Genomic DNA, 24,277 nt, shown 5'->3' with positions numbered 1-24,277 from the left:
AGCAGCTGCATTTAGACTCAGAGATAGCAGGTTTGAATCCCACCTTCCACTAGTGCCAATTGCTTACTCTGAGTTGCATCACTAAAAAAAAAAAAAATTACTGCTGTATAAAAAGGGTACATCTTAAGTAACTTAAGGTAAGTTACACTGAAGAAAAGCATGAACTAAACAAATAAAGGCAAAAAAGTAGAGTGCAGGTTAAATGGGTAAGCTTTGCAGTAACTTTAAAAACTGAGAATTTTGCTGTTTAATCAATGCAGAATTTTATGTTGAAAGCCAGTGCTGTTGTGATATTATTCACCTGGAAGTTAGCCATTAGTCATTCTCACTTTGTGTATATTCGTCTTTCTTCTTTATGTGTGGCTCAAAGATAATTGTGAGAAAAAAGGGAAACTGGTTTTTAGTCGTTTCCTTCCACCCCTCTGTTATATCATTTTTTTTGTAAAAGAACAGCTGCAAAGAAGAGCTGTATAAGCAGATGGGGAATTGGACCAACAGAAAAATAGCTGATAAGAATCATGCTTATTACTGCAAATAAAATAGCATGAATATCGTTCCTGCTTTTTCATTGGAAACTAAACAAAATCTCATGATGGACGATAGCATGTTTTCCCTTAATTTCAACCGTAAAGAGTACCAACAAGATTTCTACAAAAACCGCTACGATAAGCATAAACACAGACTGACAATTGATACAGGAATTGCCAGTAGTTCATTTAATCAAATCTATCGAGTTCTCTATACACATGGGTGATACAAGAAGTTATTTACAAATGCTCCACAGAACAAGAAAAATAAGAATGTTAAATTGAAGGAAAAGTATGTGAATGTGGAAAAACCAAACATTTTTTAAATTTTCATTGAAACGCCAACCAGAAACTTATTAAACTGTACACAAAATCCAGATTTTGACCAACAACTTTCTTAAAAGCAAATAACTGAGGCGTCACTCACTTTTAAGTAATGTGTCACAACATAGGAGGCCAAATGACCTTCCCTGATACACAGAACTCCCAGTCTGTTATGGACAAAGGCCAGGGTGGTAGCTGGTAGCAAGTGAGCTTCAGTTCAACTGCACTTCAGTGCATTAGGTTTTCCTCTTGCGGACAGAGGGACGTTCAAAAACGTCCCTCACACCCCCGGCCTTCTGTTTAAAGAACTTGCTGTTTTGGGCACTCTCCTGAGCCCATGCAGAGTCAAAGGACGTAGTATCCTGGTCCACCAAGTGTGTGTACTTAGTTCGCCCGGAACGACCAAAGTTTTTGACCTGTAAATCAAAACCAAGACAGTAAATTTCCGGTTAGTTTCTACAACAGGGTAACACCATTATAGCTTTGCTTTCTTGGATATTTATGTCCATTACTTAGTTCACTGTGGACATAAATATGCCATTTATGCACAGATGTGTTTGAGCAAGACAAGCTCTTGCTGACCTGCATAACTTTGGGAAGGATTGTCTTGTTGAAATGGTCCTCCAGGGTGGGAGCACTGAAATCTCTCTTAAACACATCCTCCTCTTCATCCTAAATTGGGGGGGGGGAAATAATGACAGTACATTAATCAGACAAACAGAAGTCAATCAGTAGAACAATTTCTGTCAAAGGTGGTCAGTTGCTCACCATGAAGAAGGCTCCTCTGTGGTAGTACTTCTGGAGGAACTTGTATTTGCCCTTGATGGCTTTGTTGGTGACCTGCCTGCCATTGTTGCGAAGCTCAGCTCTGCGCTCCTCCTCTGTGAGATTGTGGAATCTCTCGATCTCTGACTTCTCTTTCTCCATGCTGGAGGAAAACCACAGTAGGTCAGGCATAATTTGAGCTGAAAGTCTGTTTAGCCTTCCCTGGCATAACACAGTACCTCAAACTAAATCTAGAAGCGAGCTGCACGTTAAATTACTACAGTATTGCCTGGGTAAGTACAAAACCAATGTTTGTCCAGCTCTCCCAGAGAAAGTAGTTACACCCTTAGATATATAAAAGAATTAATTACATGAATTCAACTAAGGTATTTCATTTCATATGCCACTTCCTCTTACAAGGTATCTCTTTGCATTTACGAGGACCACATTTGGATTTTGTGCACCTCTTGACAGATGAACTGCAAGAGACATTTAGCAGACACTTTCTCCAAAGCAATGCACAGACATTAGTATTTAGTTGACACTTTTATCCAAGGTGATTTACAGCGATAGACACAGTACACAGAACTCCTTATACTGATTCACCCATTTATACAGCAGGGCAATATAAACACACACACACACACACACACACACACACACACACCATCATGCAGCCCAGATACTGTGAGACAACATGTCAGCTTATTTTGGTATTTGAATTCATTTGCAGTTTTCATTGATTTTAGTCTGTTTGTTTTTTGGCAATAAACACTGAATGTTAAGTATATGTAAGAGATACTAAAAAGCGGAATGAGCACAGGTAGACAGAAAAACAGCATTAAGAGTAATAAATTAAGAGAAACTTCCTCGTTATGTGATATGTCAACTATTGAAGTGTTTTTCTCGATTTTAACTGCAATTCTGATATTTTAGGATAAACAAGTGTCAATTCTGGGGCTTGGGAATGCATAAAAATGTTTACCAAATCAAAAACCATAGGTTTCCGCGGTTAGAGTCAACTGACTGGAGGTTTTGTTCTTCTGGATTAAACCGCGTATGGGACATTGGTTCCAACATTTCACTTCTCTTGCTGGCGTCTTGACGATGTTTCCAGCAAGAGAAGCGAAACATTGGAACAAATGTCCCATAGGTGGTTTAATCCAGAAAAACAAAACCTACAAAAATGTTTACCATTGAAACTAATGGTAATGTCTGACATAAGAATTCACCTTACAAAGGTTTTTTGGGGAATCCATTACCTTCATAAGGTGGGGGACGACTATTTTAATACTTACGCTTCTCGTGCCTCACGGTCCCGCTTAATGCGCTTTAGCTCTCGAACCTTCCAGGCCTCATACTCCTCCTCTTCATTTTCTCCATCCGTATCTAGTGCATCCAAGGCAGCCAGTGTGCGCCGGTTCTCCTCAAATTCCTTCTTGGCTTCCTCCTCCACAATCTTAAGAGTGTAACGCCTGCGCTCCTCTGCCTGCTTCTTTGCCTCTATCTCCAGCTCCTTCTGCTTCTGTTCTTCAGCCTCACGTTCCGCCACAGTCACCCGGTCCTTCCTGGGAGATGGTTGAGTACCGTAAGTTCCACTTTCACACCATCAAAAATTCACTAAAGCCTTACATGAGGTAGGAGACAACGTAATGGTTACAACTGCTGCCTTGCCTTCGAATAAGCATTGTTCGAATCCTTGCTCCCACAGTAGTACCCGTGAACAACATATTTACTCTGCTCCAGTGGAAAAATATTACATAGATCCACAAATATTTAAACCATTCTAAATTGGCTTAGCATACCAACCTAACACTGTAACCCACTTGGAGAAGCTAAATGAATATATGAAATGGAGTTAGTTGTGTGATAGTCCTTCTTACTTGCGGATAAAGACTGGCTTTAGTCGGGGCTCTGTCTCATCCTCACTGTCTGTGTACTCTTCATACTCAGACTCGGACTCCGATTCCCCGGCCGACTTCCCCTCCTCCTCCACCTCCATGATCTCCATCTCCTCATTCTTGCGCTCCTGCGCACGCTGGCGCATCATCGCTCTGCGTCTCTCAATTTCCTGCATTGTAACAACAAAAAAGATGAACTAAGGTGAAAACATAGGTCATACACCATGGTGCACTCAAAGAGAAAATCTTTGCATTGCTTACCTCATCATCAACTTCTTCTTCCTCTTCATCCTCCTCTTCCTCACTGCTCTCTTCATGTTCTGGGTGCCAGGTTCCTTCATCAGACTCCTCACTGCTCTCTGCCATAAGTTCTGGCTCTGCAATCTGTCTGTGTCTTGCCAGCCTAAGGAAAGGAGCGATGCACAGTAAGACATGATGAAACTATTCCGCATTTCATAGTGAGCTAAACAGAGATGCCGAGAGGGGCAGTACCTCTCCTCCACATCCTCTGTGACTCGATTCATCAGACGTTTCAGTCGAGGATCAGAAACTTCCTCCTCCTCCAGCTCCACCTCAGGCTCCACATCCTTGCCCTTCTTTACAAACTGGAAGTCATCCTCTTCTTCATCTGACGATTCCATGGGGGCGTAGTCAGGGCGCTTTCCGGACACATATCGTTTTACCTTAACCTTCTCCATGGAGATCTCACCTGCAGAAGAAAGGCCATGTTAAGAGCTTTGCTGCTGTAGTTCCTCACCAGTAGTACTAACAGCTCTGTAAAATCACAGTTACACAGACATTAATTCTACCACTCCGGCAGATAATCTTGTTGTAACTATACAGAGAAGGAACACGCGTGACGGTAACAAAAACCTGAGACAAGTAAACAATCAATAATTAAATTAGATCATTTATTTAAACTGTCACATTGTTATTTAGCAAGAAATCAAAGGCGATTAAACTGGATCGGAAACCAAATTCTGTGTCTTATATCTTTTGGAATTAACATGGTGATTGACAGCGCTGCAGTGCCTAGGCCTTCAATCCACATCATATTCGTGGCCATCCGATTCCGAAGACTCTCTAACTTACCCTTTTCGTTCCGCACCGGAACGGCCCCAGCCGTCGACTGAATCGGCGGCTGCTTGACGCTGAGTGCATTTGGTGTCGACATGGCTGGTCCTTGCAAGATTTTAGAGAAAGTTAAAAAAGTTATTATTCCTTCTTTTTAACAACTCCTTTAGTGTCGCTTAACCTAACGGTGAAAGGAAGTAAACGTAACAAACCGGAAACTGCAACTGTCCGACAAGCAACTGAGCATTGACTTGAAGGTTCCTCGATTCAACTTCCGGTTTATTTTTTTTATTTATTTATTTATTTTTATCGTAGAGTAGTCGAACGTTGCTCTAGTTGTAGATAAACATCATAGTGAGTTGTCATTATTAAGATGTGTTTAAGCGAAACAAAATATGAGTTTTTAAATCTATGTATAATTTTCAGAAAATATCATATTCACAAAGGAAAATTGTCAAATGTTAAACCTAATATTGCCCCTTTACTTACTGGAAAAATATGTTCAGACTTTACAACGTAATGAGAATAAGAAAGCAAGATGCACTGTTGAGTTACAAAACTTGTGTGTAATATGCTTGTAAACCCTGACAAATAAGGAATTAGAGCTGTATACATGTTTGTTTACAGTTTTGTTCTTTATTGTTTTAATTATGTATGAAGGTTTGTTTTGGTATTTAAAAAAACTTAAAAGTGTTTTGATGTGAAGCATGCGTTTAAGGAATCATATGGGTTCTGTTTCTAGTTTGACTGTAGCTGCATGTTTCCATTAAAATATATATGACCAAAAGAATTAACTATCCAAAGCGACGTACATCTAAGCGAAAATATTTACTTCTAAGCAAATATATGTTGTTAAGGAAGGTAACAGTGCTTGCAGTTTTAACTGAAAAATGGTCATTGTCGAATGTAATTCCTACTTCCGAGGCTGCTGTAGTAGAACAATAGATTTGTGTGGACTGTGTATCAAGCGTCTGCTAAATGAATAAATGTAAACATTTTAACATCGCATTTTGCTTCCCCAAAGTCATATTTCAGTTTTACATTGGAATGTTACGTTTCTTTACGAAGTTCTTCTTAAATTAGAGCTCATTGGTAGAGGAATACTTCTTGAATGTAAATTTACACAGTACTCTGCCGTAATGATCATTATTGTACGTCTTTGCTAATCTGGTTGGAAAAGGCATTTTGATTTTGGTGTACGTCTTTCATAATTCAATTATTTGTGTTATGCAGCGAGTATAGTATGTGTATAATTTCGAACACCCAAAGCAAAACGGTGATTTTTCAAGATGCTGGCACCTGCCACGGCTGAATACCTTTACTTTCTGAACGAAAGTTTTCATGGGAAACTACCCTCATGTAAAGCTCAGACGCATGCGCAATTCTGACGTCACATGATCCTCAGCCAATGACACACAGCGCGTCGTTCAGATGCACAATTTGAATTCGATAGAAACTGCCAGAGGACAGGAGAGAAGCGAGGGTGTATTTCACTTGTTAGTCTTTTTATTTTATTCTTTTCAGGAAAAAATAAAACAACAAGTTGACATATACATATTTCCAGGACTGTCACCATGAGGAGGAGGTTTGTATGGAGAAAATTTCGAAGCGTTAGCGTATCCTATCGTATCGAGTAACTTACTTACTGCCTGTTTCGTGATTCAATTTCATTCGCATGATTTGATTCGGATAGACAGGCTGAAAAACAGTAAATAACTTTAAATAGTAATTATCCAGAATATTTTGGTAGGTTTTGGTATTGTCATATGATGATGAAGTGGACATTATACCCTGCATCTCTAACGTCTATTATTGATTCAGAAGAACGACGTGACACGTGTGCAGTGAGCGTCCGATTGCTGTTCAGTTACCTCAGGAGAATCAGTTACACTCTTTAGTAACAGGTGATCAGATCTGGGGTTATGACTTTTTGTTCAAAGTCAGCTTGTTTGTAAGGAACAGAATAATTTCAGAATCAGATTTGGCCATGCTCACGCAAGAATTCTGCTTCGGTTCCCATCATGATTCATGGTTGTAGACAAAAAAACATAAATAACATGGGGATTTATTTCATTTTAATTTTTTTTTTTTGAAAGAGAGGGGTCGTGCTTTTATTCCTGTTCTTCCCATATTACTATATTTAAAAATTTCATTTATGTCCTGTTATCTGCTGTGTTCAGCCTGGGTGTATCTGGGTGCGGTTTTTGTTTTCTGGGTGTGTGTCAATAACTGGCATTCCAAAAAAGGTGAAGAATAGGGTGTTTGATCCAGTACAAAAGACCTGCTTTGTCTCTTTATTTCAGAGACTAAACAACCTTAAATATAAAAATGGGGAGATCTTTTGTGACAGATTTGACTGGAAAAAATTGGCATATTTAGTTTTTACATATTTAGTAGTGATTCTTCCCATCTTTTAATATGTTTGTAAAGTAATGATTACAGATGTGTTTTAACCTTGTGTATGATGTTCAGTTTTAGGACTAAATGATTGGTTGGTTGAACACTTTGTGTCTCATTGCAGTGAAGTCCTAGCTTCAGAGTCTGTGGCATGCCTCAATAAGGCACTGGGTCGCTTAAAGGACATTTGGGAGGAAATTGGAATCCCAGAGGATCAGCGGTTACAGAGGACAGAAGTGGTTAAGAAACACATAAAAGTGAGTATTGTGCTGATGTTTATAGATCTGTTCTCGGTGGTTGGTGGAAGACTCATCTGCAGTGCTTAAGAGACTCCCGCTCTGCCCACAGGGTTTGCTGGACATGATGATTGCTGAGGAGGAGAACCTCAGGAAGCGACTAATGAGCAGCATTGAGATGTGTCGCAAAGAGCTGGACAGCTTGTGTGGGGAACTTCATCTGCCCCCATTTGAGGTAGTTGGTTTGCCTAGAGGAATTGCTGCTACATTGTAGAATGCTTTTATGTCCAAAGTCTGAAATATCTGAATAATGGTGAAAGAACTACTCGCTGATTAAAATGTTGGCAGTTCAAGAAGTTTGTGATACCTCTATAGATAAGCAGAGCTAGTTGTTTGGAAGCACTACATAAAGCAGAAGTATTGATGCCATTACATTATTTAAATGCTAAGCAGACACTTATCTTGTGTATATGCATGTCTCTAAGGTTGCAGCCTTTGCCTCGTCTCAGCTGATCTTGTTCAATCTGTGTATCTGGCGTTGACAGGAGGAAGAGGGCAGTACTATGCTGCAGCTGGAGAAGGACATTCGCACACGGCTGGAAGTTATGATGAAACAGAAGAGCCAACGCATGCAGGAGCTGAAGACCCTTCAGGAGCAGGACCAGGAGCTGTGTGATATTTTGTGTACAAGTTCCTACAGCATCGACTACAATGTTGTCCCCACCCTGGAGGAGCTGGAGACTTTCCGCAAACACATCGCTGGCCTTACTGCAGAGAAGGTCATCCTCAACTCTCATCTTTTTTTATCTTATCTGTATTCCATGTGTTCGAAGTATTTCCACCCCTGAAAATACTTAAAAAAGGACCTTAGCATTTGCATAAATCAAGCTTTAAGTGTCCCATTGTCTTTTAAATTTCAGTGGAAACTAGTCAAACAGATTTTTTTTTTTTTTTAAGGGTTATTTTGAAACTTGTCCGTTGACAAGGACATGATCTTTTTTTCTTTTTTTTTTTCTTTTTTTTGGTCTTTGTGTTTTAAGTTCAGTGATTAAGTTTTGAATTTTTTAAAAAAACTTGTAGGAACGGAGGCATAAGGAGTTTGTTGGAATTAAAAAGCAGATCATACTGTGCATGGAGGAGCTAGAACAGCTGCCTGACACTAGTTTCGAGAGGGATGTGGTGTGTGAGGACGAGGACGCTTTCTGTCTATCCAAGGAGAACATCAAAGCGCTGAAACTGCTCCTTAACCAGGTCAGTGTCTGTCAGAGAACCTTTTGCCTGACTTTCATTACCCCAAGTTGTTGGACCTGATGGACTGCATGTTGTGTCCTCTCTCAGCTGGAAGACCGCAAGGCAGAGAACGAGGCGGTCTGTAATGCTTACCGCAGGCAAATCCAGGAGCTGTGGGACAGGCTGCAAATTCCCGAGGAACAAAGAGATGCCCTCTCTGAGCATATGATCAGTTCCAAGAAGAAGAACATGGAAGCGGTAAGAGAATTTCAATCCTAAAATACTGTTGTAAAAATTAGTTGATTTAATGTATTTACCCCTCTTACATGAGTGTGCACAGCTTTCTCAGTGTTATTATTATTATTATTATTATTATTATTTTTTTATAGAGCGCTCTTCTCACGCAGTGACACAGAGCGCTTTAACACAGACATAAGGCAAGAAAAACAGATACAAACAAGGAAGGCAGTCGATTAATGGCTACCATAATGAAGAACTTATAGAGCTATAAGTATACCTACTGGCCACCGGGGAAAGGAACAAAAACTCCCAACTGAAAGTTGAGGGAGAAAAGAAAAACCTCTGGGGGTCCACGGGCCAGTGGTAGCCCACCCCTCCTGGGCATTCTAGAAAATAACAATTTGGAAGCCACTGTTTAACAAGTAATTATAATGTTGGTAAATGGCATCTTGAATCCCTGAGTGTTGCATAGTTTTGGTATTTTTCTTCTTGGCAGCTGGAAGCTGAAGTCCAGCGCCTTGAGCAGCTGAAGCTTGAGAACCTCCGCAGTGTCATAGAGGCCATCCGAGCTGAGCTGGCCTCCTTGTGGGACAAGTGTTTCTTGAGTAAAATGGAGCGGCAGGCTTTCACCCCATACTATGATGGTAAATTGGATGTTCTACATGTAGTTTGATATATCTTAAAAATGGAATGCAAAGGGAGTTCCATACAGGATCTCTGCAGCAATGAGTTGGACACAAGCTGTTTGTTTACACAGAGAACTTCACTGAGGACCTCTTGAAGTTACATGATGCTGAGGTCATGCGTCTTAAGCAGCACTTTGAGGACCACAAGGAGCTCTTTGAGGGGGTTCATAGATGGGAAGAGAGCTGGCAACTCTTCCTGGAACTAGAGGTGAGTGTACATTTCCAAAAAGGAAGCTATGGATGGATGTAGTTCTTCTCTGTATGTTCTTTGAAGGCTATGAGCAAATCCTCCTGTTTAGAACTGGAATAATTACTCTATAAATTTTCAGTTTTTAATTATTTTTACTGCATAAATTTTTTTAAACAGAAAAGGGCAACAGATCCCTCGAGATTCAACAATAGAGGGGGAAATCTTCTGAAAGAGGAGAAGCAAAGAGCTGACTTGCAGAAAAACTTGCCAAAGGTGACCATCGGTTTTGCACATATTTCCATTTTGTTTCTGTAGTATAATTTGCCTTAGTTTGTGCGTTTTCTGTGCTGATGTTACTGCCTTACCCTGTGAAGCTGGAAAAGATTCTGAAGGCCCAGATCGATGTATGGGAGCAGGAGCAGGGCCGGGAGTTCCTTGTCAATGGACAGAAGTTCTTGCGCTTTGTGGAGGAGCAGTGGGAGCTCCACCGGACCGAGAAGGAGAGAGAACGAATGGAGCGGGTCAGGAAACATCTGTGTTTCACAAACAGGAAGTTTTTTCACTTTTTTCCAAGTATAGTAACATTCTTGCTGAGATAGGAAATGGTTTGGTGCTTGTTTTTCAAACAGCAAATGAAGAAAAGCAAGCAGATTGAGGAGGACATGATGTATGGCACGGCTGTCCGAACCCCATCTAAACGGAGGCTTGGGGGAAACAATACACCTGGAAAAACACGAAAGGTAACAATTTTATTAACCATGGTGATAAAGTAACCTGTCATGGCAGTGGGACTACCATACTAGCACAAATCACATGGATATTTTTCATGATTTCCTTTCACAGTGAATGCTTGACAAGCATGGTTAGACCTCCTGACAACAGACTTCAAGAACTTTGCGCTGTATTCGTTCATGGAGATGTTAACAGGAAAGCTTGGCCTGCCATGCTACTAACTGTCCCTGCATCTTCCCTAGCTCAACTTCACCTCCAGTATCTCTGGTGCTACCCCTAACAGCACTATGCGCTCTGCTTTTGGAGGAACTGTCTGTCACTCGCCAATGTCCCGCCCACCTCTTTCAGCAAAGGTTGGTGAAGAAATGACAGCTGATCTAGTGGCTTATTTGACTTTTTTTAAAAATATAAATTGAAAAGCACTTAGAGTGGATGATGGCATTTCTTTGTCGTCTTCTAGCCTGGGTTCTCTCTGCGGACACCACAGCGCACCAAGCCTCTCCATGGTGGCCTTCTAGAGCGCAACAAGGAGAACATTGCACAGACCCCCAGAACCATCCCGAGTGGTGCGTTGAGGACCAAGGCTAGTCCACAGTGTAACTTCAGCATAAACTCTGTCGCCAGCACCTATTCTGAATTTGCGGTAATTCCAGTTTTCTAAAAACATTGACTTCATTTCCACAACACACAGTCTAGTCAGATTATTCAGGGCATTTAACTGGTGTGTGTTAATGATTAAATCTGTGTAAAACATTCAATATGGCATTAAAGTAAAGCTGTTTGTGCATGTTAACAAATGGCTTTACATGACTGTCACTGAATCAGTTTCCACCTGCAGCTCATTGACTGGTATAAACTGTGGGATTGATCAGGTAAATTTCTAATTGTGCATTTTGTTATAGAAAGAACTGGTCAGCATTGAATCATCTATCCATCACAGGTATTTGAATATCTCAGGATTCATTTGTACAGTGCATGACCAATTAACCACACCTTTGTAAATGCCTAACACTAAAATCTTAACTTTGACAAGTGTTATTACAAGAGAACAGGGAGCTGTAGTACTGACACTGATAGTAATATATGGCAGCATCAGACCAGGCTGTGTGTTGCTGCTTCTTTGAATTTCATGATATTAAGCAAATATACTAAAAAGTGTTCTTTAAACATTTCCAGCTGGGTATCTGTAGTGCCTTTTTCTACCAATGTGTGTTATATTTTTCAGTCTATCACATATAATTGTTTATACAGCATGTAAAGCATATAATTGTATATATTTATTTTACAATAAGCAATAATGCTATACTTGTATTTCATTAGTCAAGATGAGTGATATAAGAACTGGCACACTACCCAGAATGTATGCTGCTGTTTGCAGAATTTTCTGCAAAGTTGTTTTGGGAAAACCAATCCTAAAAAATTGTATAATGTAAAGATACTGAATGAATAAATACCAGCTATGAGCACACATGAATGGTGTAACCTAAGAATCATATTTAGAATCATCTGCAATAACAACCGGTTAATAATGACTGGAGGTATGTTTATTTTACCCTGTAAATATAAAATCAAATCTTCAGAGTAAGAAGATGTAGTTGCGTTTGTTTAAAACATTGCTCTATTCAAAACAACTTAGCCTTTGTGCTGCTGCCTATATTATTGGACTGACACTAACCAGTTAAAGTACAAGTGGTCCCTAATCTACGATGGTTCAACTTACATTTTTACTTTGTGATGGTGAGCTGGTGATAGGCATTCAGTAGAAAGCATACTTTTTTTTTTTTGCTGCCCTGGGCAAGTGATATGCTGGGCAGCTGCAGCGATCTGCATCTCCCAGTCTGTCATGCAGAGGTGTGTATTAAATGCATTTTTGACTTATGATGGGTTTTGCGGAATGTAACCCCATCGTAAATCGGGGACCACCTGTACTTGGTACCCAGTACGGTATTAAAGCTTGTTGTTTAATCTCTTGCTTCACATGCTGTGTCCTGAACTCCTGCAATTCTGAAAGTGGCTTTTAACTGCAGTGACTGACTAGATTTTGGTAATTAACATCTGTTAACATTCCTCATCTCATTTTTCTACAGCAAGAACTCACAAAGGCCTCCAAATCTAACTTCAGGACAGGAGTGTTGAACTCAACAATCACTCATCTCTGACACAAGGAGGGAGACAGCAATGCTCTCTCAATGGGATCCTATTCCTACTACTTCCCCCCCCCCCCGCTATCTTTTTAAATTTACATGAAGCTGAATTGGAAAAACAAGGGAGACATTCCTAGATGATAAAATGCAATGTAGTTTAAATTACACTATATTAAAGTATTCTGATTGTGACAGACCATGTAGGTCTGTTTAGTTAAATCAGTGTACCTTCTAGTTTCATTAAAAAAAAAAAAAGCCTATGCTTTTTAAAATACTATGTGACACTATCATTTTTCTGTTTTTAAAGCAGAGTTTAGCTGAGCTTCAAAACAAGAATGAACTGTATGGTAGTTTTTGTGCCCTGAGTATCTCCATTTGTATTACCATTTTACCGCTATTTTTAATCATGAAAGTTTTGCACACTACATTTGTACCTTTCTGCATTCTTATTTATTGCTGATGTTATACTGTATTTGAAAATTTTGCTTAAGGATAGTATTGACTAAATATACATTTACTAATTTGTAATTTCACTGTGCTTTCTAAGCTTCTCTTTAATTTAGAGCAGTTTGCACTTGTAGAATATAGTGGAGTTGGTACTGTTTTGGTGTTTGAATGAATTGTAAATAAATGTTTGATTTCGGTTCACCTGAAATTGGTCAGTTCTACTGCTAATCAGTCTATCAGTTCTGTTCCAAAATGTTCCTGTTAGTCTGAGAGGGGTAATGTACTATAAAGTATTGTATTATCAAATGTATAAAACCAAAACTGTACAAACCAAATCTAAACTTTGTTGTTAATATTTCCCCGTGTGTCAGGACTGTTTTCTTAACAGGTGGAGGTCTTTGGAATAAGGAGAAAGGACTAGTTGAACAGACTGTGCTTTTTCATATAAGTATAAGCCCCCCCCCCCCAAGCTTTGAGTTATGCAAGAATTAGTTATGAGTAAATTTGAATTCTTTTCTATTAATCACCCATGTACTGATATATGTACAAATGAAGTCCTCTATGTCTTGGTCTCAGGAAGGTATTACAACTGAGTCCAACTCAGCACTGTTGGGAGGAAACTGCATTAATGGTAGCTGTGGTGCTGGCAACCTCACTTTTTGTTTTAGATATGATCAGTGTCCATACAGACTATTTTAGTGCTGTACAATTTGAAACATAAGCACCTGAAAAGCTAGTTTGAATGTGCTTGTAAATTAGAGGTGATGTGTAGCTAAGTATTTTTGATTTGTATGGTCAAATTAAGGAGCTACAGGGTTTGTTGAATTAATGGACTGTTTCAGAGTGGGTTTTTTTTTTTTTTTTTTGTTAACATAAGTGGGCCTCACGTAAACAAAATATGCTTCCAATAAAGCAATTCCCCTCAGCTGCCAAAGGCCAGGAGCTCTCCTAATCAAAGGCTAAATTGTCTGATCTGAATAAATATTTTGGAAGAAAACAAACAAGAGGTTTGGCTTCAGACAGATGCACAGAAATAAGTATGGGGATGGTACTTATAATTTGCAAGACCAATGTATTCCTTCTTTATTCAACAAATGGACTACAGACTGATATTTGAGCTAACATTAAAGGTAAAATATGTGCATGAATAATAGAAAACTAATAAGTTATGTTGAGTGCAGTCCACCCACAAAGAATTGGACAGTAATTTGTCTTTGTCGCCACAAATAAAGTCCTGTGAACATTAAAAGACTTAACAGCACTGTTCATATTTATAGGCCCAGCTGCTGGTTTTGGAAAAATAATTTCCTCCTGTTACACATTCTGCATAGTGACAAGTGTGGACTGAATTATCTTACAAGATGCGGCAGTACAATGTCAACATTTGTCAGCTTTTTAAATTAGAGGCCAATATTAATTTTGTTCAGCTGACACCTTTGTTGAAGGTGACTTTACAGTGCAAGATACACAACAGTAAGCTACCTACAAGTGTCTACCCATTCACTCTACAGAGCAATGAAATGCATACCATGATGCTCTTGCTTTTGGATTACGAGGAAACCAACACAAGCCGAGTAGGTGTAAAAACCTACATCGAGTCTTGGAGCCAAGGCATGGTGAGGCCTTCAAGCTACCTGCAGCAGCACTGTGCTGTGACAAGTCCATTATCAATCTCCAAGCTGATGCACCTGCCCATTTTCCTGTGTGTCCATTAATACTGAAATGAGCAGTTCTTGAAGGTACAGCAGCACTGGATAACCTCATTGTGCTATAAAGAAAAAATATAGCAACTTAGAATTGTACACCTTGACTTATCTGTGAGAATGTAACAGAGGTAATTATTAATTTGGTGGCTGTAACACTAATTAAAAGTGCTAGGGCAGATTGGGGTAACAGTCTTCCTGCTCCACCATCAGTTTTCAGCCTCTGCCTGGCCAACACTACTGTGAGGGGCTTGATTCAGACCTTCACCAACATCTAGTATAGCGGTTGGAGTTGCAATCTTTAGACTCTAAGGGTCCAGGTTTGAGCAAGTGAGTTCCCTTGAACGGCTCTAGTAAAGATCACCCACCTCTTTAAATGAGCAAATAATTGCAAGTTGAGGAAATAATAAGCCAAATTAATAAATAACTGCTGTAAAGTCATCACCTTTGAAACTCACTGTAGGGATAACACAGTAAAACCTTTTGTAGCCGTTTCTTGCTGTTGACGTGGCAAAAGTCTCCAACTACTAAAAAAAAAGGTTTACAATGCATAGAATAGATTCTCTGCTCATTATACATCACCTTTGAAATTTTCACATTTGAGCTGAAACAAGGTACCAAAGCACATTTAGATCAGCAGAGACCTTTGTCCTCCATGTTGCTTATTTCCTTCTGGACCTCTGCCATGCTCCTGCTGCTGTCTTTGAAAATGCTAGAAGGCTGTTCTTGGGCACTATGACCAACAGGTGAGCATTAGTCCACAGCTCATAAGGACAGAAAAACAGAATCTGACAGAATGAAGTGTTCCTCCACAGGCTGTACAGGTCGTCAGTCTTCGCAAAGAAACAGGATGAGGACTGCCAGGTAAAAGGCACGCTCAGGGTAAAATCCCCCAGAATGTTCGAGCCCAGGCCATAAGGGTCACGCAGCGGAAGCATCTTCAAACTGCAGGGGATGTGCACAACACCTACTGTGTTGCTAATCATCTTTAGAAGCAGTTTTTGTCTGCATAAACTAATTCAGAGGCCTGACTGCAATGAGTCAGCATTACATAGCTCACAAGGTCCTGCTGGCCTTCAGAGCACAAATGTCCACTACTGTAGTTGCTGACCAAATAGTGACAACCTTCAGCATATGCAATGTGAAAGCTGTCGCACAGCACGGTCTGCAATGCAGATCCCTTTTGATTCAGGAGGACACAAGTGTTCCTTTTGAGATATATACTACATGCATTGACATGCTGCTCATTGTATTGGCCAGTTCAAGGATTACTCTAATAAATGCTGTACAATCTATTTCCAAAGCAGCTATAAATCCAGGATATTTCATTCACTGTAATATTCCGAAGTGCACAGATCATGCTCTATTTTGGTGTCTATATCCCGAGATCCTCTTGCCCAGTTCCTCACAGACAGTCCATTGCTCAATGAATGCATGGGCTAATATTACAGCCCTGAACCCATGGTGGGTCCTTGGGTCAGAAGATTCTGAAGCCCTTCAATAAGGTCAGGGTCGGTGCCCGGCGCTTGCTCTGTGCCCGTGAGGACTTGACTGAGACTACTTTGGCGGTGGTAGGTGAGGGCAGCTCTCTGAGGCCAGTAGCCAGACTGGCTGGGGGTCTGTCTTCACTGATGAAGAGGGTATGTGCTGCCAGACTCCTCTCTGCCACCCTCCGCACCTCCCGCACAGCCTCGTGGAATACCTGCTGCACTGACACAAAATCCCGGCAGGCAGACACTTCGAAGAATAAGCCGCCATAGCGGGACGCCAGCGTAACCCCATCGGACTTGCTAACCTGCCTGTTCGGGAAGAAACAAGGAAGAAATGTTCCTTTTTAAACTGCTGAAAGCTTCTCTGCAAGCTACACAAATCACACACACACACACACACACACACACACACACACACATCTATGCTTAAAATAAACAAACAATCTTGACACCCACATGCCCTTATTTATTGGCCCATTAACTGCGGCAGCACCCACATGGAGTCAGCGATAGACCTGTTTGCTACAATAGCACCCATGTGGAGTTGCATCATTGGCCATTTATGTTGAAACTTGGGTAGATCAAATTTCTTAGCTCAAGTAAAGATCCTTCTCGACCGACAACATTCTATCATCTTTATTTTCGAGTAAACGACATTTGGTCAAAGCATCTAATGACAACCGCTAAATCTGCAGTACAATGGCTTGTCATGCTGCTGCAACGCACCATATTTTTTATTGACTCAAAGTGTATTTCAGAGACTGTTTTATCTACAAAAACATTTTTAATTGCAGAACACTTTGTGATTCTATTTATGTTACTTTTTTTGCAATGACTAGCAACTGTTTTCAGTGTTTGTTTAAAGTAACTGTTTTGGTGGTGCAGGAAAGAGATTTAGAAATAAAACTGATTTTAAAATGAAAATAACAGCAGTATGAAAATACTGTACTGTATATTATTATTCTAGAATTAGTCTTATTTTAACATGAATAATGTGTGAAAATAGTGAAAAAACAAAGCCCCATTATATAGCGTTGCATTCAGGCACGTCGTCAGAACAGAACCACTTTATAAAACTGCAAACTGCATCTTAAAATATGCGACATGCAAGAATTAAATTCTTTGCCAACAAAAAGCTTAAGGTTTGTTTAAAGAAATTCCAGCTGTGCACGTGAAATATTTATCTTGCCCAGAGATGATATACAAATCAGTTTATCTGTTAATGCTGATTTATGAGGGTTCCAAAGGTCTGCAAATGCTCATAAAACAAGGTCAAACAGGTGTGCTATGCTGCATCAAGAACTGTGCATTCTAGAACCCTTAAAAGGCATAAACTAGTTCAAATAACCCATAGGAGAAGTCCAGATCTTTCTACATCTTTTATTAGCGTTCTTACATTCATCAAATTCTTTGCCAGTCCTGCCTTATTAAAATATGTGCGCTATGTCCGTATGCTATGTATGTCATTGTAAATCCTATTTGTGCAGTATGTATGAAGGTCAGTGATTTAGTGTTTCTAGGTGTCATAGGCTCCAGGCAGACCTGTATCGCTCCATGTCGACCTTGTTTCCCAGCACAATGATGGGAGTCTCCAGCTGAAGAGATTTAGTGTGCGCAGTCACAACTTCCAGGTACTGTTGGCAGCCCTCGAAGCTGCGCCGGTCATCGATGCTGTAGACCACGAGGAAGGCATTGGCCCACGTCAGGTAGCGCTCGCAGTTCACAGGTCCCTCCTGCACCATAGATGAAAAAGTGCTGCTGAGGTGGTTATGCTCAAAGTCCTTCACTGAAGCCACATCTGTGTGCACAAATCATTCATTATGCATAAATTTAACATACTGGAACAAGTAGCAAGTGTTTGTGTCAGTGAAGCACTGAGATTTACATTTTGGACAAGTGTATATATTACATGAGTAGTTGCATATACTTTTTTTTTTTTAAATTATTTTTAACAAGATAATATAGTACATGTTTATGGAGCACATGGGAGATGAGGGAGGAGTGAGTCCAAAATAGTAGTGTTTTGAGCTGCTTTGCAAACTGGGTTTTAAAACATGCAACCTGCAAGAGTTGTATTATTTTTTGCAGAAACAGGAATCTTAGGGTATGTTTAAAGAAATGCAGGCAACAACCATTTTTTTCTGTATGCCAAAGAACACCTTAATTAATCACATGAAGGCTGACACAGCAGAAGTCCACACATAATATAGGCCTCATAGTGTGAGACTAGATAACTCAACAATGTAGGTTGAGTTTTCTTTGCTCAGTAACTAGGAAGAAACCTTTTAATGTCATTTTGTTGCTTCCTCAGCTGTACTGGCACTGGGACACAATACATGACATGAATGCAGCGTCTGTAGTCGTGTCAAAAACTGTAAAAGTCAAAACGGACTTGATGGACAATCAACAAGCACATGCAGAAGAGACATCACTTTGCTGACAGGTGTCTGCTTTCCATACCTGGTCGGCAGTGTCCATAACTTTTAAAAGAACAGGTTGCTGATCCACAGTCTCTTCAGAAGAATACGTATCCTCTAAATATAAAAACGAAGCATTAACAGCGTCTTTAAAAACATTAACGCTATTAGCTGGTCTTGTTTTAGTAACAAAGCATAGTTAACAGGATTTAATCTATTCAGTCAGAGCATCATTTGTACACCTGAATTAAGACCTTAGAGAACTGCAGCTTGATAAGGTCATTCTCTGCATTGTTTCATTCCCTTTCTTTCCATCGTAATCTCTTCCACAAAAAGGCTGCCTTTCAGGTTTCCGTTACACTTTCCAACATGTAAAAATGATCCTAATCATTTAGACCCGAGGTGAGCCAAGTCAGTGAATAGCCTTTGTGTGCCTGAGGAAGTGCTGGGATGTAAGTGAGACATCTGCTCCTCATCTCTGTGGGCGCCCCGTCCGACCGACGCGGGTCCCAGGAAGTGGTTCCTGGGCCGCTGCACCCTTATTGAAAAATCAAAGATTTCTGTGGGCTCTTGCCTCCCCCAGAGAGGGTCGTTCGGATGGGGATCGTAATGTCAGATTGGCATGTCAACAGGAATACAAAGTGGCACCGCTTAACAGAGATAAAGTTTCTCCATTAAAAAAAAAGATTTGAGGTCATTTAGGAAGTTAACTAACACCTTAGATTGGTGTTTTATTGCTTAAAGAAGATGAAAATTACAAAGGTTGAAAAAGGAGAAGAGGAAACATCAGATAGAATTAAAAGTGTTTTAATAACTGAGGAAATTGCAGTGCTGCCTGAAAGTATATGAAAATGACAGGGATGGTCATTCTTGCATAAAATAAATCCAACACTTATAATATGAATAAATGATTAGAATCAAGCGTGTAAATACTTACCTACTTGTTTTAACCAATGCAACTAGGGATTCACTAATTTTTTTACACCTGCACTACTTCAGTTTTTCTACTACACACAATTTCTTCTAAAGAAACATATGGAATTGGTCATTACACACCTATGTCGTCACATGAGAAACACTCATTTTCATTAAATAACCATTTTGTGGTAAAACTAAGGGACATAAGGGCTTCGCATACTTTTAACAAGAACCTGTTTTTTGAGTTCAGGCTACAAGCTGTGAAGGTTTTATCCCTGAGATGAAGGTCTCGAAGGTTTCAGCGGCTGGCGGCTTACCCATGGTGGGATCATATTCACTGATGAATCTCTTTGTGAGGAACTTGACAGTGAGAGCTGGAGGGAAAGACATACATACATCCTGTTTATACCGAGTGTAGTCACTCTGAGGTCACAGCAGGTGTGTGTCTTTGTGCATGTCTTTCTCGGTGTTGTGTGTGTCTGTGAGACTGTGTGCGCGATTTCCTCTGTCTGCAAGAGAGACTTTGTGTGGGGTTTTGCGTGTGTGCGCCCAAGTTTGTGCAAGTCTTTCTCAGGGTTCTGTGTGATTTGTGTGTGTCAGTTTGTACAATTTTTCAGTGCTCTGTGTGTGAGACTTTGTCATTTTCTGTGTGTGCGAACCCCTTTTGTGCAAGTCTTCTGCGGTGTTGTGTATGTGAGACATGAGGCGGGACCTCTGCAGTGACAGAACGATCCGCTCTGACCAAAGATTTTATTACACATAAGACTAAGTCTAAGAGGCTCGAACAAAACTGATGTCCAAACGGCGCAGTAAGAGGATTTTTCGTTTGTTTATTTACTTACTTACTGACATTAGAAATTAGAGAAAGACGGACTTGAGGTCGGTTCGGATCGGTGCCACTCAGCCAGACCGCAGCTCACCTGACTTCCCCGAACCACGCACTCCTAACAGTACGACATTACACTCTGTTGGCCCCCGGTCCGAGACAGCGGCCCAGGTCCGAGGCTTCCCAAAAGTCGAGGACATGACCTGCGACGACATTAGAGACACAAGACAAGCGAGAAGTTTGTGCCGAACATGTGCGCGTGCAGCCGAGCCATGTCATGTGTCGCCTTAGTCCTGAACTGACAGAAGCCGATTCCTCACGTGAGCAAATTTAGCCGAACGTTCTGAAACAATAGTAACGAAGAGGTAGTTCCACATTATCGCACACTTACACGATACACACGTCCCAGTTTAGCGGCGAATGCTGGACAGAGGAAAAAAAAAAAAAAAAGCGACACACTCCCTCTCGCCGCCTATGTTCCACGAAATTAATCATGTATTCACGTGAAAGTGTCGTGATCATCTTACCGCGGATTGGTCCTCCGGCCGAACATAGGTTAAAATCGCATTCTGAAAAAACGTTACGAGAACCACATTGTTCACAGCTGTGTAACTGCAGACAGACACTGTGAGTTTAACTATACTGACTCAATGGTCCAGGCATTGAATGGACTAGAGCTCAAGTGTGTGTGTGTGTGTGAGAAAGAGAGAGAGACTTGGCCGATGGCCAAGCGCCTTCTATGGCCATCGCTTTGTGTTAACAGAAGAGGACGGTAGCTTCTCCTTCCTGGAGAACAGAAGAAAGACTTGATGGATATGATATTGATTGTAGTAAAGAATAAGGTTAGTGAAGCATAATTGTGCTATAAACTTACAGACACTGTGACTAACTGATTGACTGACAGATTGCCTGCCTCACTGACTTTGACTGACTGATTAATTTTGATTGGCTGACTTTGACTGACTAACTTTGATTGGCTGACTGACTTCGATTGACTAACAGACTGACTGATTGAATTGTGCATGACTGCATGACTGAGCACTGATGTACAACGCGACAAAAGATGGACACTGACCAAAGATGGCCATTGTGCTCTTTCACATTTCCATTTGTCTTACCCATAAATAATAAGACCTCTTGCAACAATGAATCAGAATATGTGCAGTAAAATACTTTGTCCTATGTTTCATTTTTAGATGCATTTTGAAATTTGAATTTTTTTAAGAGGTAATATGTTATAGTTACACAAATTAATGCTTTCTTGGTTCTAGATGGGGGGGGGGCGGTGGTGCAGCAAGTTTGGCTGAGGCCTGCTCACCTGGCAGGTCTGGGGTTCAAGTCCTGCTTGGGGTGCCTTGTGATGGACTGGCGTCCCATCCTGGGTGTGTCCCCTCTTCCTCCAGCCTTGCGGCCTGTGTTGCCAAGTTAGGCTCCAGTTCACCATAACCCTGCTTGGGATGAGCGTTTTCAGACAGTGTGTGTGTGGTTCTAGATGTCCCTAGTTTACCGCAGTACACTGGGTATTTTTAATAGAGTGGGTGCTGCTGCTGTTAAAGAACTGCCATTACTAACCTGAGATGTAAAAGCCTCTGACACTAAGATTACACTTAAAGTAAAACAGAGACCAACTGCTTTATGAAAGAATGAATATAAATCTTTTTGAAGTCTTTATGCATTAAAAGCTTTCAGTCTAAACACAGTTTTGAAATTATTTTCTCCCTCAGTATATGATAAAACCATTCATTAATTACCTGTTTGTAACTAAGACAAAGTACTTATTAGTCAGTAATGATCCTGGACACAGCCCATCACAACCATTTGTGTCAACTGAATTTTTTGGGGCATGTAACATAATAATGCAATAAATTATATGTGCTTAGTACTGCCCACTAGAAAATGTTCAGAAGCAAAAATACCAACCAGTGTGAGAAAACAGGAGCAGCTTGTGTCTTAGACAGGAGAGCTGGGTGGCTTCACATTTTAGTTTAAGTAAACTCAGACATAAAACCATTTGTTTCACAGATCTTTGCTAAATTTAAGTTGGTCAAAGAATTCAGTAGCAGGATGGTGGTTTGTGTATTAATATTTTGTTTAGTATGGTTTCAGCCAGTGATTGGTGCTCATATAAACAATGAGATGCATACCCTGTACTAAGAATTAATAAAATGTGTTTATTGTGCAAACCAATCTGGATCATGTTTGATCTGTACAGAAGAAGGCAAATCTTGTTATAGATCTATATGTAGTATGTTCCACTGATAAAAATGCTTGTTTGGTGGTCCTAACATACTGGGAAAATTTTGACATTAGTTGGGGTACTTAAAATGTGAAAAATTGTATAATTTCTGTTATTCCTATGCATTTTTGTGGTTTAACTTCTAAAGGATGTTTATCTTCTGTTTAGAATGGTCATAACAGTAAAGTGAAGAGGATAAAATATTCTACAAGACTAAAAAATTGACTAAAACACTACATTCTGTAGAGTTAAATTTCATGACATGCCTAAAATGTGCCTGAAATGAATTTAGTTTTGTTAAACTAAATGCAACAGTAAATTATTCCATTTTTATTTAACTAAACTAGTGAGGAAATTGCAGCTATGATTAATAGATATGCTTCACTTCACCAAAAAGATTGCTGACATTTTTGAAAACTAAAGACTAAATTAGCACTGCCTCCTTGATGCGCAGTCTACTGATCAGCTCCAAGGACAACTTGAATTCAGTGACTGGCTGAGATGGCTTTAACAGAACATGTTCTCAAACAATGGAGCAGCATTATTAATTCTTGAAGAACAGGAATGTATAAATAAACTCTTGATCCAAGTTCATTGGGCTTAGCTGTATGCATAAATATTTAAAAATTGTTACATAAACAAAAATTGTTAAATTAAATACAAAATATTTTACACTGTAAATACCTATTTTTGGGGAAAAAAGGAAAATATCTGTGCCATATTAGCTTGAATAATGTGTGTGGATTTTTTTTTTTGAAAATACATCAGATTTTTTTTGCATGGTACAGTGTGAACTCTGGTATTCCAGTGGAGTATATTCACAATGAAAGTCTTCATTGCTTGCCATTTATAGCTGGTATTAAAATAGTTAGTAATTAATCCAAGAAAGAAGTTCAGGTTTTGAGATTAGAACTGATCTAGAACAGAGGATATTAACTTGTCATAGATCACAGACCTTTTTAAAAATCCTCCTAGAAAAATGTTGAAAGAAAATTTGGAGAAAATACATTGGCGACTTGACAACCATCTTGACAACCTTCACATAAAATTGTGTCATACATAATACTATAGTAATATTTTTATTCTATTTTCAATTTTTATATTGTTAGTGCTATTTTTAAAAGAAGCCTTTTCTTCACAAACCCTCTGAAGGCCATCTGCAGTCTCCCAAAGGGGCCATGGACCCCAGGTTAAGAACCCTTGTTCTGGAAAGATACAAAATGTTTGGAGGGAACTGAAAATCAAGACATTATTACTGTTAAAACAATATATCAAAGTATGTATTTTTCTACAATGCCTTTGTTGTACTCCAGCCACACTCAAAGCAATTCAGTACATATTTTTGTAGTTATTACCTCATAACACAGAAATCTGTGTGAGACTAAGCTTGAAGGATAGGAGGAAGCATAGGAACTCTGGCAATAAAAAACACTAACAGATGCGTTTTTATAAGTCTTGTTCAACATTGTGCCCGTACTTAATCCGATAGTATAAAATAATCAAAAAAGGTGATAACTTCTTAATATACTACCAAAATTGGCACAAGGTACAAGATGCTACATGACACTGTGTGCGGTAAAAACGAACATTAATGAATATACAAAATGGGCAAATTCTCTTTCAGCACATTTCACAGTGCATGCTTTTGTGCTACTCCAAAGGATTACATCTGATAGCTAAAGTTTAATATATGCAGGAAATGGTGAGTACTGATGTTGGACTTGGTGGTGATCAGGAGGGAAGTGGAGTCATGCTGGTGGGACTGAGTGGACGAAACCTCTGAGTGGCCACAGA

General features: G+C 39.8%; 3 protein-coding genes across 5 annotated transcripts; 1 reads left to right on the top strand and 2 right to left on the bottom strand.

Annotated features, from left to right (window-relative positions):
• Positions 1-701: 701 nt before the first annotated feature.
• Positions 702-4,818, bottom strand: mfap1 (microfibril associated protein 1). The gene is made up of 8 exons (XM_018765008.2): positions 4,610-4,818; positions 4,010-4,226; positions 3,779-3,920; positions 3,500-3,687; positions 2,915-3,184; positions 1,620-1,779; positions 1,434-1,523; positions 702-1,267 (listed from the first exon to the last, which is right to left on the bottom strand). The coding sequence occupies exons 1-8, from the start codon at positions 4,689-4,691 to the stop codon at positions 1,088-1,090; spliced, it is 1,329 nt and encodes a 442-aa protein (XP_018620524.1). The 5' UTR covers positions 4,692-4,818; the 3' UTR covers positions 702-1,087.
• A 1,262-nt stretch (positions 4,819-6,080) lies between these two features.
• Positions 6,081-12,517, top strand: LOC108942016 (protein regulator of cytokinesis 1-like). 2 transcript variants are annotated; one of them, XM_018765023.2, is made up of 15 exons: positions 6,081-6,176; positions 7,113-7,245; positions 7,337-7,459; positions 7,770-8,003; positions 8,305-8,475; positions 8,563-8,712; positions 9,191-9,338; positions 9,452-9,588; positions 9,748-9,843; positions 9,945-10,091; positions 10,200-10,310; positions 10,545-10,655; positions 10,763-10,945; positions 11,205-11,242; positions 12,390-12,517. In XM_018765023.2, exons 1-15 carry the CDS (start codon positions 6,166-6,168, stop codon positions 12,436-12,438), a joined length of 1,842 nt encoding a protein of 613 aa, XP_018620539.1. In that variant the 5' UTR covers positions 6,081-6,165; the 3' UTR covers positions 12,439-12,517. The 2 variants fall into 2 exon arrangements, with proteins under 2 accessions (XP_018620539.1, XP_018620540.1); XM_018765024.2 differs by lacking the exon at positions 11,205-11,242 and having other exon boundaries at positions 6,166-6,176.
• A 2,158-nt stretch (positions 12,518-14,675) lies between these two features.
• On the bottom strand, positions 14,676-20,875 carry LOC108942022 (ras-like protein family member 12). 2 transcript variants are annotated; one of them, XM_018765029.2, is made up of 6 exons: positions 20,775-20,875; positions 20,342-20,450; positions 19,739-19,795; positions 18,547-18,620; positions 17,629-17,819; positions 14,676-16,395 (listed from the first exon to the last, which is right to left on the bottom strand). In XM_018765029.2, the coding sequence occupies exons 2-6, from the start codon at positions 20,445-20,447 to the stop codon at positions 16,074-16,076; spliced, it is 750 nt and encodes a 249-aa protein (XP_018620545.1). In that variant the 5' UTR covers positions 20,448-20,450; positions 20,775-20,875; the 3' UTR covers positions 14,676-16,073. The 2 variants fall into 2 exon arrangements, with proteins under 2 accessions (XP_018620545.1, XP_018620547.1); XM_018765031.2 differs by lacking the exon at positions 20,775-20,875 and adding an exon at positions 20,639-20,714.
• Positions 20,876-24,277: the final 3,402 nt, after the last annotated feature.

This window comes from Scleropages formosus, chromosome 7 (assembly GCF_900964775.1).
Source record: "Scleropages formosus chromosome 7, fSclFor1.1, whole genome shotgun sequence".
NCBI classification, from domain to species: Eukaryota; Metazoa; Chordata; class Actinopteri; order Osteoglossiformes; family Osteoglossidae; genus Scleropages; species Scleropages formosus.
The sequence above is the reverse complement of the archived record's forward strand: the minus strand, read 5'-3'. Positions and strand labels throughout refer to the sequence as shown.

Bases quoted from the DNA above. Each gene is read 5' to 3' on its own strand.
- LOC108942016 (XM_018765023.2), top strand. The intron at 9,339-9,451 runs GTAAATTGGATG...TTGTTTACACAG, and splicing joins TTTCACCCCATACTATGATG to AGAACTTCACTGAGGACCTC. The intron at 11,243-12,389 runs GTATTTGAATAT...ATTTTTCTACAG, and splicing joins GAATCATCTATCCATCACAG to CAAGAACTCACAAAGGCCTC.
- LOC108942022 (XM_018765029.2), bottom strand. From the start codon at position 20,447: ATGTCCTCGACTTTTGGGAAGCCTCGGACCTGGGCCGCTGTCTCGGAC. The intron at 19,796-20,341 runs GTGAGCTGCGGT...CTTTCCCTCCAG, and splicing joins GCGTGGTTCGGGGAAGTCAG to CTCTCACTGTCAAGTTCCTC. The intron at 16,396-17,628 runs GTCTGCCTGGAG...CTTCCCGAACAG, and splicing joins GTCGACATGGAGCGATACAG to GCAGGTTAGCAAGTCCGATG.
- mfap1 (XM_018765008.2), bottom strand. From the start codon at position 4,691: ATGTCGACACCAAATGCACTCAGCGTCAAGCAGCCGCCGATTCAGTCG. The intron at 3,185-3,499 runs GTAAGAAGGACT...ACCATCTCCCAG, and splicing joins AAGCCAGTCTTTATCCGCAA to GAAGGACCGGGTGACTGTGG. The intron at 1,780-2,914 runs GTAAGTATTAAA...GTTTTCCTCCAG, and splicing joins GACCGTGAGGCACGAGAAGC to CATGGAGAAAGAGAAGTCAG.